Here is an 18,942-nt window from a genome sequence, read left to right as displayed (position 1 = left end):
TCAAATGCTCTCTGCCGTCTCATCTTTACAAGAGCATTGCCATTTCCGGAGGGCGCTTGCACAAGCATTAAAAGTGAATCGTTGAAGATCAAGAAGGAAATTGAAAGAGAAATCATCTTTGGGAAAGTTGTAATTTCTACAATATGATTGCATTAGACGAAGAGGAAAATGAATCCCATGAGAATCCTAGGAACTCTCCTTCGACTTTATAAGATATTTATACAATTTCCGGTGTGTTCACTGAATTATTTCAATTATACACCTAAAATTTGCCCCAGTGAAATTTATTAATTAAACACATTGCCGTGGCAACATGAGAGACTCGACCATGGAGAGATTTTCTCACATGGTGAACACCATCAACGTAGTGCTCATAACTTAATTGAATATCTTGTAGTTAAATCAAGGTAAACCGAGGGTGTATTTGAAACCCTTTTTAGCCATATTTCCCCCTTCTATGACAACATAGTGAACTTAATATTTCATTCATTTCAATGGAGGATTAGAAGCATTAAAGGCAAAGGGGGAAAAAAACAATCATAAAGTTAGTTTTATCTGGAAAACATGCAAAAGAGATCGCATTTTTGGGTTTGCAAAACACATTGAATATAGAAATGAGAGCAAGTGATAAATTTCGAATGTTCGAATGAAATCTGTATAAAAATTACCATATTTATATCATTGTGCACTTTAATTTTGAAAATATATATACAAATGCACGTTAAATCGGATTGCATGGATTGCTGGTGATTTTCAATTAATCTTTCGAGATTATCTGATGGTTTATGATATAGAATTTAAGATAATGCTTTAATTGTTACTATCGGTTCATGAAATTTCCCACATTCATCAATGATGTGTCAATTTGTGTGAGGTCAATTTTGATTCATCACACATCCGAAGTACAGTGGTGGGGAAAAATGTCCGTCCCTCTCAGCAAAGTGTTTGTGAAGAAGGCACACAATAAAAATTGTGGGCACGCTTTTATTATTATTATTATACAGTATTTACCCCCATGAAAATAATACGGCAAGGACAGGCCACGAATAAAGTGGAGTAAATTGGAAGTTATTATGATGGGCTGGCGGAGGCCCGACCGGAGGAAATTGTTGTGCTATAGTTAACGAGAAAAGAAAATTTGATATTTTCTCGTGGGATTTTCTATCCGTTTCTCTTCCTCTCTCTCCCTCTTGCCTTCTCAGCACACAGCGTCCCCTATTATTCCGGCCAATCCCCAAGTTGCCGGATGACTAAATGGGTGAATGTCGCCCAGAGAATGTTCCACGCCAGAGCTTTTGCTCTTGGCTTATGGCGAGAGTAAAGTGTGTATTTTAACCTCATCTCTGTTGTATGGAGAAAATCCATAAAAATCATTTATGACTATACATTGGGAGAGGAAACGTGACATAAATACCAAAACACCAAATTTTTATCTCACCTTTCTAATACGCGCGCAGCAGGAGAAATTTGCCACCCTCAAAAGTGCCCCCGCACTTTCGCACAGAGCGAAGTGCTACTGAGTAGCCTTTTGACGCTCATATTTTCCTCAACGAGCCGTAAAAGCCATGATCGACATGACAAGGAGCCTCTCTCCCTATTGAATTCCATAAGCCATGCATTTCCCACACTCCAGCTTCTGACATCAGCAACACAGGCGCTTAATGAGGCCAAATCCCCACGGGTGACTGAGTTCCCCAGACGGAGGTTCACTTTCATGCTAAATTACTTCACAAGAAGTTCTTTTAAATTGCAACCAACACTTTTCCTGGCCATACGAAAATGTTCGAGAGGAGAATTCGAGTACACAAAGAGGTTATTTTACACAAAATGCTGCTTACGTTAATTGAAACACAACAAGACATCTATAACTATTAAAATGTAGGTAGGTGCATGAACTGTAGTTCAAGAATCAAGGGTGGAAGAATTGAAGGACTACATTTTCCATGCCTTTTTCTATATATTTTATTACGCTTAAGATTATAAAAATCTTTTTACACGCGCTATCACAAGCAGATTGGCAACTTATTAAAAAATTAATTAATTCTTAGTAGTGCTCTTGGCAGCAATTGAGAGCTTATTCAATTTCCTGTACATATCTCGAAGCACAAGTCCGTAAGTAATCCACAACGCGCACAGGGAGCTTAAGATTTCGAATCAACTTTATTCATTCAAAGCATTAAAATGCATTAGATGGTTGTGGACCGTATAATTCTGCCCCAAGACACGTTAAGAAATTGTGCTTACTTTAAATTTCTGCGCATTGAGGAATAAGCCACTCTTCTTAATATTTTCACCAGAATAATACAATAGATGTTTTTCATGTGAAAAAGTAAAGATTTCAAATAACTGACTTAGGAACATAAAGAATGATGTTGAGACTTTTCCTCAGATTTCCCCACTGTCGATAAATATTCATTTGCATTTGTATTCCGCAAAAGCTCATTAATATAACATCTACACATAGCTCAAAAGCTCGGGAGTTGGATAGAGTCTGAGCTATTGAATGAAATATAGCGAAATATTTGTTTTATATGAGCACTCTAAAAAAAGCCATACACGCTGGCAAAGCTCCCCCTCGTCTTATATCGTGCTTTTTATTGGTGTGGCGTGGAATGAAGGGAATCAATAAACATGAGGGTTTGCAGAAGAGTCAAGAGTGGCAACCCTCGAAACCGATTATTCATTCTATAAAATCTCTTCCAGCTCTCATTCGTCTGGTATCTTGATTTTCTCTTGCCCTCGTCCAATTCAGAGGGGAATTTTTCGAATTTTATATTTCCATCAAGCTATGAATATTTTATGTACGGGTTCTGCATCCCCATTTTTTACCCTCCCCCTTGCCCCCCAACACTTGAGTCCCCATTTTGAGTATGTTTTATTCACGATTTGATTTTTTTATCATATTTTTTATCAGTCCTTGAAAAGTGGCAGAAAAAATATCACACGACAGAACACACTAGAGAGAAAGCCAATGAACTTGGCGGGGATTTTCCCGCCAAATGTGTGGGAAAAGCTCTCAATACTCCTCATTCACTTTTTCCCTCGCATGCGGAGAATTTTCCTCCGCCCGCTTGCGATGTTTGTGAAATATTGAATGTGGGAAATAAATGTAAATGTTTGGTTAGATGAATGGATTTTCCTGAATATTTTATTTCAATCAAAAACATCGAATTACATCTCGTGCATTTATTCACTTTTTCCCATATGTCGCATGTACAAAAATAAATTGCTAACAGTAAAAATATGTTTCGTATTACTTTTTGGCGAATAAAGCTAATCCCCTTCTGGATATGGGCAATATTAAAGGAGAATTTTCGTTGCGGCTGAAAGTCTATTTCCCTCGCATCCTTTTCCATGTGACGACATAACTTTAATCAACGTTTGATTGGTTGGGTGTTCACGTGAAACTTTCTCAGCTAAAACAGGACATTTAATTAAGGCGAGAAGAAAGTTTTTGACTTTCCATCGACACAACATAAAGCGACGCAATCAACAAATATTTTATCTATATGGCATTCAAGGGAAATTTGTGGTTTTCCCTCGCACGAGCCATGAGATTAACAACAATATAATGAACTTTAAAAATATTCAAGCGTCAAACATTGACTTGAAAGTAATTAAAATTCCCTCCCAGAATATTTTACCCAGACAGTATCAACAATTTCCAGTGCCTTAGAAATTGGGCTGCAAGAGATTTGTCAGATGTCCACAAATAAAAGCTGAATGAGGGTCAAAATGATTTTGTATTTTATGTCGCATCAATTTACTGATCTCACTTGCCAAGCTGTCCATTGAATTACACTGCAGAGTGACCCAAATATCTGGCCTGAAGCCTTCGCGTGTGCACGTTTTGCGCGCGGACTTTTTTATTGCCACGTTCTGGTGTGATTTTTTCAACGCCACGCGGTGTCAAAGCGCAAAGGGTGAACTTTAGTGTAGCGCGCGCTTTGACACTGTGAGAAGCCTTTCAAAAATCCAATTAAAATTTAATTAAAAAGTGCATTTTTCATACTTGTCCCTCTGTTTTGTGCATTTCACCAACATCAACAATTTCATTATTATGTCATGTCGACACAGAACCAACAATGAAGCCAATTTTGCCTATTTTGCATTTAAATTGAAATGAGAAAACTCTCAAATTGCCAAAGGAAAGCTTCCGGTGAGAAATTTTCATAGCTATTCATAGACAATTTGTTGTAATGCAAATACCATTCGAATAGAGAATATTATTAATATCTTTTCCATGAAATGCTTTATGTTTGACAATTAAAATTGTTTGTATTCACTCAAAGATGAAAAGAATATATAGTTGCACGTTTTTTTAGCTCTAATTTGATACAATTATACTTAATTCTTGTTTGACTTCTGCGCCAGAGAATACGTTAGAATTGTTCGCTATTTAAATGAGATTTATACAATAGTCAGGAACACTGATTGTTGCTGCACTGAACAAATAAGTATACAAAGTTACTACGGTAACATGGCTATTAACGCAATTTTATCCTGAAAAGACAGCAATTAATTCTGCGCCAATAGTATTAAACTCATTCGCCATTCTCTACAAATGAAGTGGCATTTTCAAAAATTACTCCACTATTAGCTGCATAAGTGGAATAAATAAGGGGATTTCATAAACAGATTTAAATCTACAATTTTCTCATTATTATCACTTCAAAGTTACTACAGTGTAAAAGAGCTTTTCAAAACTGTGCTACTTTTGCAAAATGGCTCAAAACTTTGGCAGATATTCACTTGAGACTGCAATCAACACCGCCCATTCCAAATCCCCGCCCATTAATTTGTTTCTTTTAGCGATTTGAATAAAAGCCGTGGAAAATATACTCATTCAAATTTCATTACACACTGATTCATTTACATCCTCATTACATTTGATATCTCTGTAGTTTATCAGGGCAAATGTGGGGTACTTTATGGTTAGGCATAAAAAGCCCGTATGCTTTTATTTTCACCTCTTCCCTTGGGAGCCCACGTGAAAGGGCCAATTTCCAGCGTTTGCCCATCTTTTTGCCTAACTTGTTGATTATAATGACTACATATTTAGCTTAAATATTTGATGAGACAGTGAGAGCTCGTGGGCAAAGCTTGTGCGCTATTTTCAGCAATAAATCTTCATTAGGGGACAAATTTATTGAGAATGGCATCAATTTCTTGCCGGCAAGCTTGAAGAAGCTCTTGTAGAGTCTCGAAAAGCCGGGGTGATTTTTTTTGCGGTTGAATCTTCAATGGCAATTTGTGTAAACAGACTCTGCGAGACAAGACTGCGAGAGAAGGTGAATGGGAGGAAGAATGGCAGATCTTGTGCGGTGTAATTCCCAAAGTCTTGATATTCACCCAATGCAGTGTGTGAAGAGATGGGAAATCCACCCTCATTTCGCATTGCGAGGCCCAAAACCACAGAAATTTATATTCATCGTGCAACCATAAATCTTTTTTACCCCTCCGCCGCCCCTTTGAAAGCTCATGGAAGTGCTCACAGTGAATGACTAAATTTTGTTGCTAAATTTTATGCTGAATTTCGGTTTTGCGGCTGTGAGAGTGGGAAAAAGAATGAATTGCTCTTCAAGCGGATTTCCGACAAGTCTTATCTATCAGTTGAGTCGGGAGTTTCGTCTTTCATCTGCCATGCAAGGATAGCAATGGAGAGAAACAGAGAGAGAGAGAGAGAGAGAGATGAAAACGACTATTACGGGAGGGGAAGAAAAACAACAAGGCGGAAAGTTTCAATCTCCACTCATTGCCTTTCTGCATTATACTTTGTTTTCCCTTCAATGACGGAATCCTTCGAATGATCAATGAGAAATAATCCTATAGCGAGTTGTTAACCCTTAAGAGTTAACTCAAGATGCTTTTTTATTCATTCTGTGCGTCGAACATCCAATTAAACCTTCAAATGATATTGAACCTCATATTGAATCTACGATTTCTATTTTCTTTCCTCAATTCTTTGAATCTGCCGCTCAGTTTCTTGGCGTCGTTCGAGGGTTAAACTAGAGACTCACCTGCAAATATCCGCCGTCGCAGTGCGTAGCATTCACGAGAGTGCCGACTTTGAATTTGTTGAACCTCAACCTCAGGACCCAATCCCGCGGCGCTCCTCGAAAGCTCCTGAAGCGATACCAGCACGTCAGCGGTTGGCCGCGATTGAGGTTTGTCACTTCCGGCGACGCCACGTCCACATAAATGTCCACGGTCTTGTTGCAGTGATCCTTGAATGTGTCTGAACCGCCGGCTGTTGATTTGACGATGGCGGCAAGAGCGGAAAAGAGACAATTGCACAAGGAACATCGTTAGAACTTGCGTAGAAATTTTAGAGCGAAAAAAGTGAGGTGCGAAATTTGTCGAAGTTGACAAACTCTGAGATGTTTACAAGGGTGGGAAATTAAATTTACTCCCACGCGATCTTGGCACTTGTGCCCATTGACGTCTTGCAGCAGTCGCTGGCAGCGTGAGAAAATAAACAGGAGTAGATAACAAAGTTGCGAAATATAGTGACAATTTGCTGAGAAAGTTTTCACTTCGAAGTGAATATAATTTAATTATAACTCCCAACACAATCGTCCATGTCGTTCAACTGAGTCATTAATTTGAGAGGCGAGAGCATTGCAGCACACAGTGAAAATAACTCAATCACATTGTGTACAAAATAAAGTTTTCCATCCTCACACTCAGGAAATCACTAATTCCGCCCTTCGCCGCCCGCGCACATCCGCTGGAGCCCACTTTCGGGGGACAAATTTAATTCAAATTCCAATCTGGATGTAAGCGGAAATTTATGGTGTCTTATCTCATACTTTCCCTCCGACAGCCATAGAAATAAATGACGGAGAAAAAAGGGGACAATGTGGATCCCAAATTTTCGGGGCCATTAAAGCCTGGGACAGAGCCAATGGGACTTTGTTATCCAATTAATCTGCATTTGCGCGTGGAACTTGACACTGCCAGGGTGCGTCTCGAATTATGTCAGCCCAGAGTGGCCTCGACGATCCGTTCCGGCCATGAAAAAGTGACTGAGTGCGAAATGGTCACCGGAAGGGCGGACGAGCTGGACATAAAGAGAGCCATTAAGATACCATTAAGACGAAGCTCTCGCTGCGGATGAAGAAGACTTGTGCAATAAATAGTTCGGAATTTCAATTAAAATCTTCACTGACACCTTCGGCGTCTTTCTTCTCTTTCTCCCAAAGACGATTGAGAAAAATTGTGTGAAAACTTTATAGAAATTCCCTCTGATAATCCGACGAAAATGGACAAACACACTCTCTTTAATTGGAAAAGTTCTTAAAGGCAGAGCAGGGATATTTTGACTGAGATTTTCCAAATGTCACACTGGATGGACAATTGATGAAAATTTTTGTATGGAAAATATAAAAAAGTGAAAATTCTAATAAAACTTCTTGCTTTTAATAAAGACTCTTACTGAGAAGTTTTTCGGGAAGAAAGTCTTTGTATTTCAGACATTTTTTCTGTTAAAATTTTACGTTAAATAATTCACACAGTTTTCACTTAAACTACTTCTTGTTATTTATAAATACTGAATAGAAGGACTTTTGCGGAATGTTGTCGCAAAAGAAGATGTGGCACAAAAACCCAGCAAAATCCGCTTGAAATAGTTGAGGAGTTGCTCTTCTGCTACACCCCGCACTCCCCTATAGCTATGCAGGTAGAATACACTGTTATGTACGAGCTTTGTTATCAGATGAAATGGAATGTTGCCGGTTCTGCTGTATATTACAGCTAAAAGTGTAGTTTCCACTGTGGCCAGAACGATATGATTCGACAGTGAAATATTTGTGTATTTCTGCGGGAGGGAAATAGAGGCTGTGGATGCTGATGGTGGGCGAGGGATTCGGCTAATGAGCAGAGCTTGGAGTGGGCGCTGAGGGCAGCCCCTTTTCATCTCTCGTGTCACTTCCTCGGGGGACCCATTGACTCAATTCAGCCCAAAGTCGAGGATTGAGACACGCCATTTATCTGATTGCCCCACTTCGTCTCCCTGCAATTGAACATGCCGTGTGGGCAAAAACTTGGGCTCCCATCCACATTTCCCTATGGCATGTTGTTCAACTATTGGTGCGGCAAAGTGTTGTAAATTGCACAACGTGAAATTTCAGCCACTCTGTAGGGCGCGTGCTTATAATTCCCCACAGCAATAACTTCATTAAAATGTATATGGAGATTTATGGATATACAAGTTTCCACCATAGTTTCTCTGCTCTTTAATTATGTGCAAGTTAATATGCCTGCAATTAAAAGACTCAAAGTCATTTCACATTCAGAATGCATCACTTGGAGAAAAGCTCCTGCCTTTTCCACCCCCCCTCCCCTAGCCCACACACACACACACGTCAGTGTGCAGAGTCAGAATTGCGCCTGACCATCGAAATTCCGTCAGATCCAATTGAGAGAGAAAAGTCCAGGACGGCGAAACTTTTTCAACACTCTTCCATGACAACTTTCATGCTAAGAGTTGAGAAACGGAATTTTCCCTAACGAGATGCCCAGTCAAGTTTAAAGAGTATTTACATGACATTTAAATTGGATTTTTATTCACAATTCACTTCCGACTGAGTAGAAGTTTATGGCGAGGAAAGAGTGAAAATGCACTGCGGAAAACTTGAAAGCAATCAGAAATATCAACTGTTCCCACAGTAATTGGCATTCTCTGTAAGAGACATTATTTGGTTTGTGCCTATATTAGTACAGTAATTAAATTCTCGTTCACTCTCGAAATCGATGGTATTTTTTTCCAATATTGTATTACGTGGCCTTATTCTTCCTGCAGCTCCTGTACAAGCCTGGCGTGGTGCAGAAGCACGTAGGAGCGCAGTGAAAGGACGGAAGCGTGTACAGCATCTAGTCAGAGTTGATTGTCGCACTAATACTCCTCGTGGATTAATTGTGATTAAGAGCATATCGTGCCGTGGCGGGTAAAATCATCTCGTGTTAATTCAGTGACTGCTTTAAGCATTAAATTTACCACCTTAATTATGTGTGTATTGTCTGTATAACACACCCTATATTGAGTGGTGCACACATGAAACCTTTGGCAGTCTATACACTGGCAAAAGTTAGAGATAAGCTTCATTTCAATGAAACGTACTTTCCCGCCCTCTTCACATCTGCTCTATGACGGCTGATTGAAGCCAGAGAAATGTCATGAAAATTCCAAACATGCACATCTCATCCTGAAACTCATAATAATTTATCATGCCCAGTGCCCAACATACAATGCAGCAATGGCAAAATGGGAACTTTTCGCACAGAATTACAATTAATTATTCAATTGAAATCATAAAACTTTATATGCAAAACTCTGCACAAAATTCTACCCATTTACCCGTGGAATGCTTCAGCCAACCGCAAATTCATGCGCCCTATTTTCACACTCTGTCCCCAAAACGTGGCTGAAGTTCGCCATTTGACCTCCACAGGCAATTTCTGCCGAGAACACCCGCACTGTGGCGTTGGAAATTAAGAAAAATATGCTGAAACGCCGACAAGGAGTTACAAAAACACATCATCCATGGGTGATTGTGGCGGAACTTTTACTTCGTGCCTCACGTCACTTTGTGTGGTGACAGGCGTAGGAAAAAAAAGTGGAGAAACACTTTGCATAACACAGCACAATATGGTAAATATTGTCATGGAAAATATAAAAATGCTTTTTGTACAGCCACAAGTAAATGAAATTGTGTGATGGGTGAAACCAAATTAAATTGCATGCTCACAACGAAGAGAAAATTGGCGAAAATGTTCCCTTTTTTTCTCCAGCTGAATTTCTGTAATATTTGCCTCTTCACATATCACTTTTCATCGTTCGTGGCAAAACGATGCTCCTCTTTTGCTTGGTGTGAATTTCCACAAGGAGCAGAAACGCAGCAAAGTCTTCGAGAAGTATCAACCCTTGTGTATTGACTCTCTCAAGGCTCACTTCTGCCACTGAATACCACAAGATTGTACCATTTGTATTCATGAAAGCTCGTTTGAATTTTTCATTAAAATCGCGACAAGGAATTTTTCCACAAGGCGAACATTTTCCACTGCATATTTATTATTACATTGCATAGCACAAGACAATGTAAGTAAAATGGAATCGGGTTTTCCCACTCTCCACGACGAAAAGATTATTACATTCCTTAAAGGGCGATGTCAACTTGTGAAACATTCTTGAAATCTTACTGATGACTGAGCATCACTTTGTACATTAGCAGTAAACTATGATATGAAAACCATTACAATTCATTCTAATGCACAATCAATGCAGTGTAATTAATTGAAAGCGTTCAAGTGAGTAACAATTAGAAATTTTGAATGAACTGAATGAATTAATCTTCAATTCACCACAAAACGTCCAAATTAATCAGGACGGGAATGAAACAATGCGCTTCAAATTATTGTTTTATATCACTGTCTGTGACTTGAATATGGGAAATTACCTGCTTATGCTTTTCAAAGACCGCAAAATTTGCAAAATCAAGAATCGTGGCGTTAATTGACTACAACGCGATTCTTGATTTTAGATCATCGCGCCAGATTCTGTTGTATGCTTCACTTGAAAGTGTTTTCTGCAGTATATAAAAAGTCTTAGACTTGTTCTAACTATACTAAGAATGTTTCTACACTTTGCGAATTGTAGCCTGCGATATTGGATGTTGGAACAATCAAATGTGGATATATTATTATTGTGGTAACTTCGAGACAATTTCTTCCGCACGATAAGGTATGCTTATGTACATCCAATAAATTCCCATATATACACATTTTTCCCCCAAAACATATTGAGATTATGGTCCAAGAAATATGCTCGGCATCTACTCCGGGTGAAGGTGGAAAAAGAGTAAAGTACATCGTAAATTTGCCACTTTACTCGCCCTTATCAAGGAGTGGTGTGCGTGCGAAAGAGAGGGACTGAGAGCATAACGTTCCCATGGAAAATTCGACAGTGTCACAGAAATACAATAATCACTCGGTAACACCATAAAAAGATTGTGTGCGTGTCAAGCGAAATGAGAAGAAAATCTCACGAATTGCGTCCAAGAGGCTTTACGCGGTATTATTTCATTTAATAAATCACTTCTGTATTTTCACGTAACGCTTTTATGGGGACTTTCAGGCAACAGAACTCCACGAGAGACTTTCCCTGTCTCACCATTTTCGGGGAGAATCTTGCTCTTTATCCCTTCTCTTCGTCTGACATAAAAGAAACTCATATGCGAATGGCAGACACACACAACATTTGGGTTGGGTTCATATGATATTTTGCAATGTTAACTTTTTCCAAACTCTCTGGATACAAACTTTTCTGACGACGACGAAGAAAACCTACGAAGACGAGGTTATGCAGAATGAGCTCTATTTGGAAGTCGATTAGGGAAAAGCAGTTAAACTTTTTCGAATAGTTTCTCTTGATTTATTGCCGAACAATTGTGAAATTGAGCGAGCAATTAAGGATTTCATTATTTCCACATGTTTTTCAACGCAAAATTGACATAAATAAAGACCATGAAATATGAATTTCGCAATATTTAACCAAAAATTAATGACATAAAATTAAATATTGCCTTTTTCAATTCAATTATCCCCAATAAAGAGCAATTTCGATTTTTTCTTTAACAGAGCAAAAAAGTCATCATTTTAATGAACCTCAATATATCATTTATGTGAATTTTAGCGGTACTGCGAGTTCATTTATTTGAATTATTGAATTCCTAATAATTTGCAACATCGCTTCTGCGAATTGTAAATGGCAGTAAATCATGCAAATTCACTGCATTATCCGCACTTTAATCCTGTTTTTCACTTCAACCATTCTCTATTTATGAAAATTTAATTAATTGACATGTTTTTCGCGAATAGCGTGCCATTATTTTCCGTCGAGCACTAACATTTCACGGTATAGAAGCGCATATTTCATTTGAAACTCAATATTAATGAATCTCAGTGTAAAGCAACATTGCTCTGTATCAAGTTTATAATGAATAATACTTTCCTGTTGTTATTGAAGTGCACTTCTCTTACACGCACACTTAGTTAACAACTATAAGGTTTGTGTCCTGTCAAATCAAAAAGGACAAATTAAGCTTGAATTCCCAGAATGCAAACGCACACAAATTCCGAGTGACGGGAAATTTTTTCAGTCCACACACAATCATGTGGATAATAAATTTTCTACAGATTCGCGCGTTATTGCCGAGAGAAAAATTTGCCTGGAAAAAACAACATTAAAAATCAATTGATTGATTGATGGTGGAAACATGGGAGATTGAGTGTCAATTGGGGAAAAGGGACACGCGATGGGGCACAAGTGGGTGTAAAATTCCACTTTCCGATACGGGAAATGAAAAAAAAAATACTATGGTGAGTAGGAAAACGTATAAAAAAAAACTTGTTTCTCTACACCGAAATATTGGTGGAAAGAGGAGAGGAAAAAAGAGATTTTGGCCAAAAAATATAGAGGCGAGGAAAAATGTGTGTTGTGCTTACACACAAAGTAACCAAAAAAAATTAGCTCTCTATGCTATACTTGTTGATTTATGGATTCAATTACGGAAATTTTCGGAATCACCAGGCGCCCCCACTGGCAGAGGTATAAATTTCGAGGGAAAAGTTTCCTGCATGCAGAAGATGTGAAATTGGAAAATATACACAAGGAGAGAGCTTGAAAGCCATTCAGTGGACTTTTTTCTCCCGAAATATCGGCACTCATTTGCGTGAGAGCATGTCAACGGTAGAGGGATGCTCAAGGAGGAGATAATGCGACAGAATCTGATCACTAATGGATTTTTCGCAATCAGAACTTCTTCCTTTTCCAGCACATTCAATATATCTTGGGCTGTTCCCTTACATTAGAGAAATAATTTCATGTTTAATTTCTAAGTCACTTCTTAATAAAAACGTTGTTTACTCTTAAAACACAAATAAAATGATCTGTGAAGAAAAAAGTGTAATTTTGTCGTTGTTTTCAGAGTTTGACATTCTATCTTGCCACAAATACCAACCATAATATCTCCTCCTTGGCCATGCTCTATTTTTAATCGGCCAGAAAGTGTGCGGGACAGAAAGTAAAATTAATCTGCACGGGAACACGGCGGGATTAGATGAAAAGAGTCAAAGTAGGGAAAGCTGGAGGGACAGCAGATGTTTGTTGCCCTAATCACGAGCTTTCTCCCTCCTCTTCTGTCCCTCTGTGACGTGCCCGAGAGATTGGGCTTCATGTGTGGTGGACACGCTACGATAAATATTGAACATCTATTGACATTCCCAGTGGGCGGCAGGAGAGTCTCCTGCTGGTCGTCCACCAGCCAAAATTCTGTCGATCGCCGGCTTTTCAAAATGTTTACACACTGGATGCTAACTTGTGTGTGTTTCGCCTTTTTCCTGAAAAGTCCAATGGGTTGAGAAGATACGTAGATGGAGGGATAATAGAAGCACATTTTTTCGCCGTGATGGAATATTTCGCGGAAAACAATGCGGGGGATTTTTCAATTGTTCCATCACCCCGCGAGAAACCAGAGAAAATGCGCCCCAGTGTGATTTCCCCTACACCTGATTGGGAAAGTAATAAATTTTCATCAAGTTTCACTCTTTGATCTCCAATATGGCAAATAATCCGCAATCATTCTGCATATACACAAACATATATGCGACGTGAATTGAAGAGATATTGAATATCAAAGGCATTATCAGAGGCATAATTATGGATGAGGGTTTATTAAATTTTGAGAAGTGTAATTGGCCAGGAGACTGGCTCTAATGAAGCCTTCTTCAGTTAACGTGCAAGTATTAATCGATATTTGTACTTAATTCGGATTTTTTCTCCAACAACTACTTTTGATGATTTTCTCAAGCATTCAATTTGCAGCGCTCTGCAAAAAACAGAGGAGTCTCAAAGTCTCTTCCCCTTCAATATCATGAAGACACTTTTCGATTTTCCATTAAGAATCACTTTTCTCTGAGAGAATATCTTGTCAACGCGACAAATTGTGCATTTTTCTTGGAATTGGCGCCATTGTCGGTTGTTCACAAAGGATTTGAGAAGTGACACTAATGAGAATAGAGCTCACAGAGGCAAAAGACACATATAGTTCATAGTTTTCGCTCATGTGTTAACATAGAGTAATTGAGGTGAAGCACTATACAATTGAGCTTTTTGATGAAAATACGCGATTGTTTTGTTGTTCTACGGTGGAAGACCCAGAAAGACAGTGAGTCATGTTGACATGAAAACATATCAAAAGTGCAACTTGCCGATTGAGGAAACGCGTATGGATTAAATGCAAATTTAACTAAGACTGTGATACGGTTGAGCGCACGCGATATTTGATCCGTACAAATAGCGTTTCTAGCAGGAAAAGCTCACATGAAGAAAATCAATATTGAATGAGAGCATTCTTGAGATGAAACAATTGTGTAATTAAATATCTCTAGCATTCGCTCGGGGCTGGAAGTTTTGGGGATGAAGCATAAAAGTTCATCCCCAAACGTGCAGCATCTCATCGGGAGATTACACACAATGTCGACTGGGTGGGACTTGTGCACGGGATTGAGTGGTGGGCGGTTTAATGATGAAACTGTTCTTTATATATATTTCACTTATTATGCTCAATGATAGGAAATTTCCACTTGCGAGTGAGGGTGAATTTCCCACTTAAGAACACCCCGAGAACCCTAAAAATACAATGTTGGATCATTGCGAGAGTCATTTCATTGAATCTTTAGAGCCGATTAAGACTATCTCTCGCCCAGGCCAAATTCCATGGGAAACTCAGCAATTTCACTCAACATCCCTCCAAATCATCCACCCTTCCTCATTCATATTGCCACATTTCACCCCCGTGCAGGCCTCAGTATCGACAACAGCAGAAATAGATTAAAGGGAAAATTCGTGCGAAGGCAGCTGAGGAAAAGAACATTCTCACGATTTGCAATCAATATTAATTATTTTGGCATCGCCAATTGATGCGTGAAGGCATCACAGAGATGCCGAAGAGTGGAAAAACAGCCCAATATAAAATCACGGAGTAGAAGAATTTCCAATGTTTTCTTTTTATCTTTTGCGCTCTCGTAAGGGCGAATTTTCACAGAGGCGCGACAAAATTGTTAAATTTCCCGAGAAATCGTTCGATTTCACTGCTTCTTTTCTCCTGGATTCAATCCAATAAAACCATTTAAGTGAGTTTAAATGTGCCGAAACTTTGCACCATTTCTGAGAGCTTAATTCACTCACATTTCTTTTTCTTCGCACAATTTATCACAATACGCGATAAAAGCTGCGGATGTACTTGAAATTGAACCATTTTCAATTTGATCTCTTGTTGCTTTGTACAAAAGAAAAAAAATATCGTAAGACAGTGTGGCAGACACTATTTCCCTCAGCACAACTGTACGGAGGAAAATTGATCTTCGTTGTAGGAGAGAAAATTAGCAAGTTTTTACCGCGGAAAGTTTAATGATCCGTAAATGCCAATTTTGTTTTTACACTGTCACGACTTCAGCAAGAGAGATTCTGAGATAGCTACACATTACATAAGTACATTATACATGTATTTTGATGATTTGAAAGTTTCCTTTTTCGCACACATTGAGAATCGTGCTGAGGGAATATCTGAACTTTTACGATATTAACTTAAACTTTTGTTCGTATTCTTTTACATCTCTATATCACGTTGTCGTTGAATAGGGCAAATCTCCATCTCTGGAGGAACAGCACTAAATGGCAGAGGTGGGAGCCATAAGTCGCACAAGTGAAGGCAGTTCAAATGATAAATACATTTTTATTGCCTCTACAGTCTTCTTTTCTCCTTCTGCGTGCTTTTGGTTGGATGGTTTTTGGCCTTTTAAAGCTTCATCTCCACATTAAAGTCGTTGAGAAGATAATCCGGAAATTATTCTACAAAGTCATTGGATAAGAAATGCACAAATGCATAAATAATTGCATGAATTCTATTTTAAAGATGGCATAAAGTTTGATGTTATATATCCACACACAACACAACATTTCGGAGCAATTTATCTGTGAATTTCCCAGAGAAAAATCCCTGCCAAAAAATTTCTCAGCAATGCAGTGAATTTATTAGAGATTTTATTGAGGAAATGAATATTTTGTGGAGAGTAGAATTATATTTTCAGCTCTTCATGACTGGAATGAATGGGCCATAAAAGCCAAATTGATTGGTCCAAATTTACGAATTTTCCAGTCGTCCCGACTTTTCCTCATGTTATTTTATAAAAATAATTCCAAATTTATAAGTTTAATTCATAAATTAAACATGCTCAAACAAGGACTTGTGAAGTTGATGAAATGCTAACTTGCTCTCTATTCCAATTCCACCGCCTCTTATTTTTCTCCCCCAATTCCAGAGGAATTCACAGCGCTGCTCGCCAAATGCAATTAGGACTCGTAATTAAAAGCACTGAAGGTGAGAGGTGAAGTTGGAGAAAGTTTTACATTTGGTGACTTGAGGAGAAAACTTTGCGCGGACTTTTGGCTGAGATAAAAAGAGCGGAAGTTTATGTACGCTTTCTTTAATTATCTCAACAACTGCGCTCCGAACATTTGGCTTTCACAAGGACTTCGCTTGCCCTTGTTTTTCACACACTCAAAAGCTCTATTCAATTGGCGTATAGTGCACTAAAGCTCAGTCTTTTGCAATCTCCTTCACCATATTTCCAATCGATTCATGGCAGCCAGAGCATTTAGCCAGAGCCTCTCTGAGAGCCTTTCAGCTGATGGAATATGAGAGTGCATTGTGAATTTACAAATCAAATACCGCCACAGACAGCAAAGCACGCTGTGCAGAAAAAAAGCTCTTGCATATTCATTTGGGTTTGAGGAAAGGAATTCATCTGGCTGTGCGCGCTCTCCTCTAATGGCCATCTCCATTAATCTGGCCACATATGCGAATGCAAAATGCTGTGAGGGCGTTCAGGGCACGCCACTTTAATGTGCACAGTGTGAGAAGACCACGTGGAAATTGCATTTTAAAGTAAATGTGACTCTCATCTGTGGCCCAGTGCATTAGAAACCGCGGCCGTTTCGATGATTCATGTGTTCCTTTTTTTTCCAATTTCATTGTGGTTTTCCCGCAAAATTTTACACACACACACACACAATTTTCCATTCATTTTCTCCATGGCATTTTCCCCCATCGGGAAATTCACTCCCATTATTTCATGTGTGACGTGAAAGTTTATCAAAATGCCAAAAAAAGAAATACTTCATTTCCATGTTGTATGAGAGAAAAGCTCTTGGGTGTCATGAGAAAAACTCCCGTGAGAGTGAACGTAGTCTTGCTCTTCCTCCATTGCGAATCTTCCTCATTTCTCCCGTGAATTCAGCAGCCATCCATCCCCTTTCCGTGAACGCGAGGAAGTTGGGAGTGAACAAAAGGACGTGTGTCGTGATCAGGGAAGAAGAGGTTAGCGGGCCAATAAAAGGGAGAAAAGAGTATGACAGACTCCGAAGGCTATTTACACAAATCGTCAATCATTGATTTTTGGTCGCATTGTGCGCCAAACCTCTCAAAGTCCTCACATAATGATCTTCTTCCAAGCGCAAAAGGACATCATAGATATGCCATGCCACCGTTAAACTTTTCCCCGAGAAATTTATGAAGTCTGCTTAGTGTGAAAAGAAGCGAGATTATCGTCAATGGTCCTATTTTTATGGTTATTATTCTGTTTTTCTGTTCCACTTTTTCCACACACACACACCCTTCTCGCCATCTCGCAAAAAATCCATCAACGCACCCCCTTTTGTCGTCTAGCGGCCATGAGCACACGGAAAAGGGTGCGAAAGGTTAAAATCCCAGAAAGTTCTCTCAAGCTTCTGGCCCGAGAAGCATAACACCATGAGATAAAATGGTTTTATTTATACTTCCACGAGGCTTCACCCCAATATTGCCGCCCTTTCGCACACTTTCGGGGTGGAAAAGTGTGTGGAAGGGTCAGAAATTCCACACAGATAATTCGAGGGCAAAATTCCACCAAATTTATTTCACGTCTGGGACGAATAAAGTCACACAGACGCCACACAATGTAAAAGCTCATGGTGAGACCTGAGGAACTCACGGCCAGGCCAGATTCTCTGAGGAGAACTTTAGCGTGTGATAAAATTTTGCATATTTTAGCAGTGAATCGCACAACGTCCAGAGACGCTTCTCTGCTTATCTTTCGAGTTAAGGCATTTTTTCTGAAATAGAGAGCTTCGCTCTCAGCAATTCGATGCTGGATAGCAATCTCATATCCATGATCAGAGACAAGCATTCAAGAGGAGATTGCACACATCTGCACAAGAAAATGTCACAGCATTAATTAGACAAGAGATATAGTCTAAAATGTGCACAGAAATGAAAAAAAAACACCCTTTGCAACAACTATTCTCGTCTTATAATCAATCACAGTCAAGTATTTCAGATGTAACTTTAACAATAAGATGCCAAAAGCATAATTCTTGTCATCCTTTTTGTTTTTGATACGTTATTCTGTATAAATTTTGTAACACAATATTTTCTAAACTCAAATCATCTCTTATTGAAAATAAAAATGATTTTGATAAACATGTAAAGTATGAATTTCACTTTGAGCTTTTCACTGAAAGATCGAAATCTGAGCTGTCACATTCTTGTAACACAAAATGTTATACTTTATCTAATAAGATATAAATTCAAAGTTGAATAGCGCCGGTAATTCAAACCGATACAATAGTTGTGACTTTTGTGTGAAAATCATTTTGCAAATGCGGAGCATAAGCTGTAAATTTATGAACGCGTGTACAACACCTCCCACTTGTCACTGAGATGAGCTGAATTGTCTACATTTTCAGTGAATTTATATTTTTAAATATGCACAATTTCATAACTACACCCACTTTAGCACAGAGGCTAGAATTTAAATTTCCCTTCCGCTACATTTGCCATTGGA

The 18,942-nt window shown here is 38.8% G+C and overlaps 1 protein-coding gene across 1 annotated transcript in view; it reads right to left on the bottom strand.

Moving 5' to 3' along the window:
• LOC132265607 (uncharacterized) overlaps window positions 1-18,942 on the bottom strand; it is a 55,474-nt gene that overhangs the window by 18,398 nt on the left and 18,134 nt on the right. The window contains exon 2 of the mRNA XM_059766340.1: window positions 6,021-6,250. Within this exon, the coding sequence (XP_059622323.1) occupies window positions 6,021-6,250 (230 nt within the window). The remainder of the gene's footprint in view (window positions 1-6,020; window positions 6,251-18,942) is intronic.

Source organism: Phlebotomus argentipes, unplaced genomic scaffold, assembly GCF_947086385.1.
Source record: "Phlebotomus argentipes unplaced genomic scaffold, Phlebotomus argentipes genome assembly contig_5, whole genome shotgun sequence".
Taxonomy (NCBI): domain Eukaryota; kingdom Metazoa; phylum Arthropoda; class Insecta; order Diptera; family Psychodidae; genus Phlebotomus; species Phlebotomus argentipes.
The sequence above is the reverse complement of the archived record's forward strand: the minus strand, read 5'-3'. Positions and strand labels throughout refer to the sequence as shown.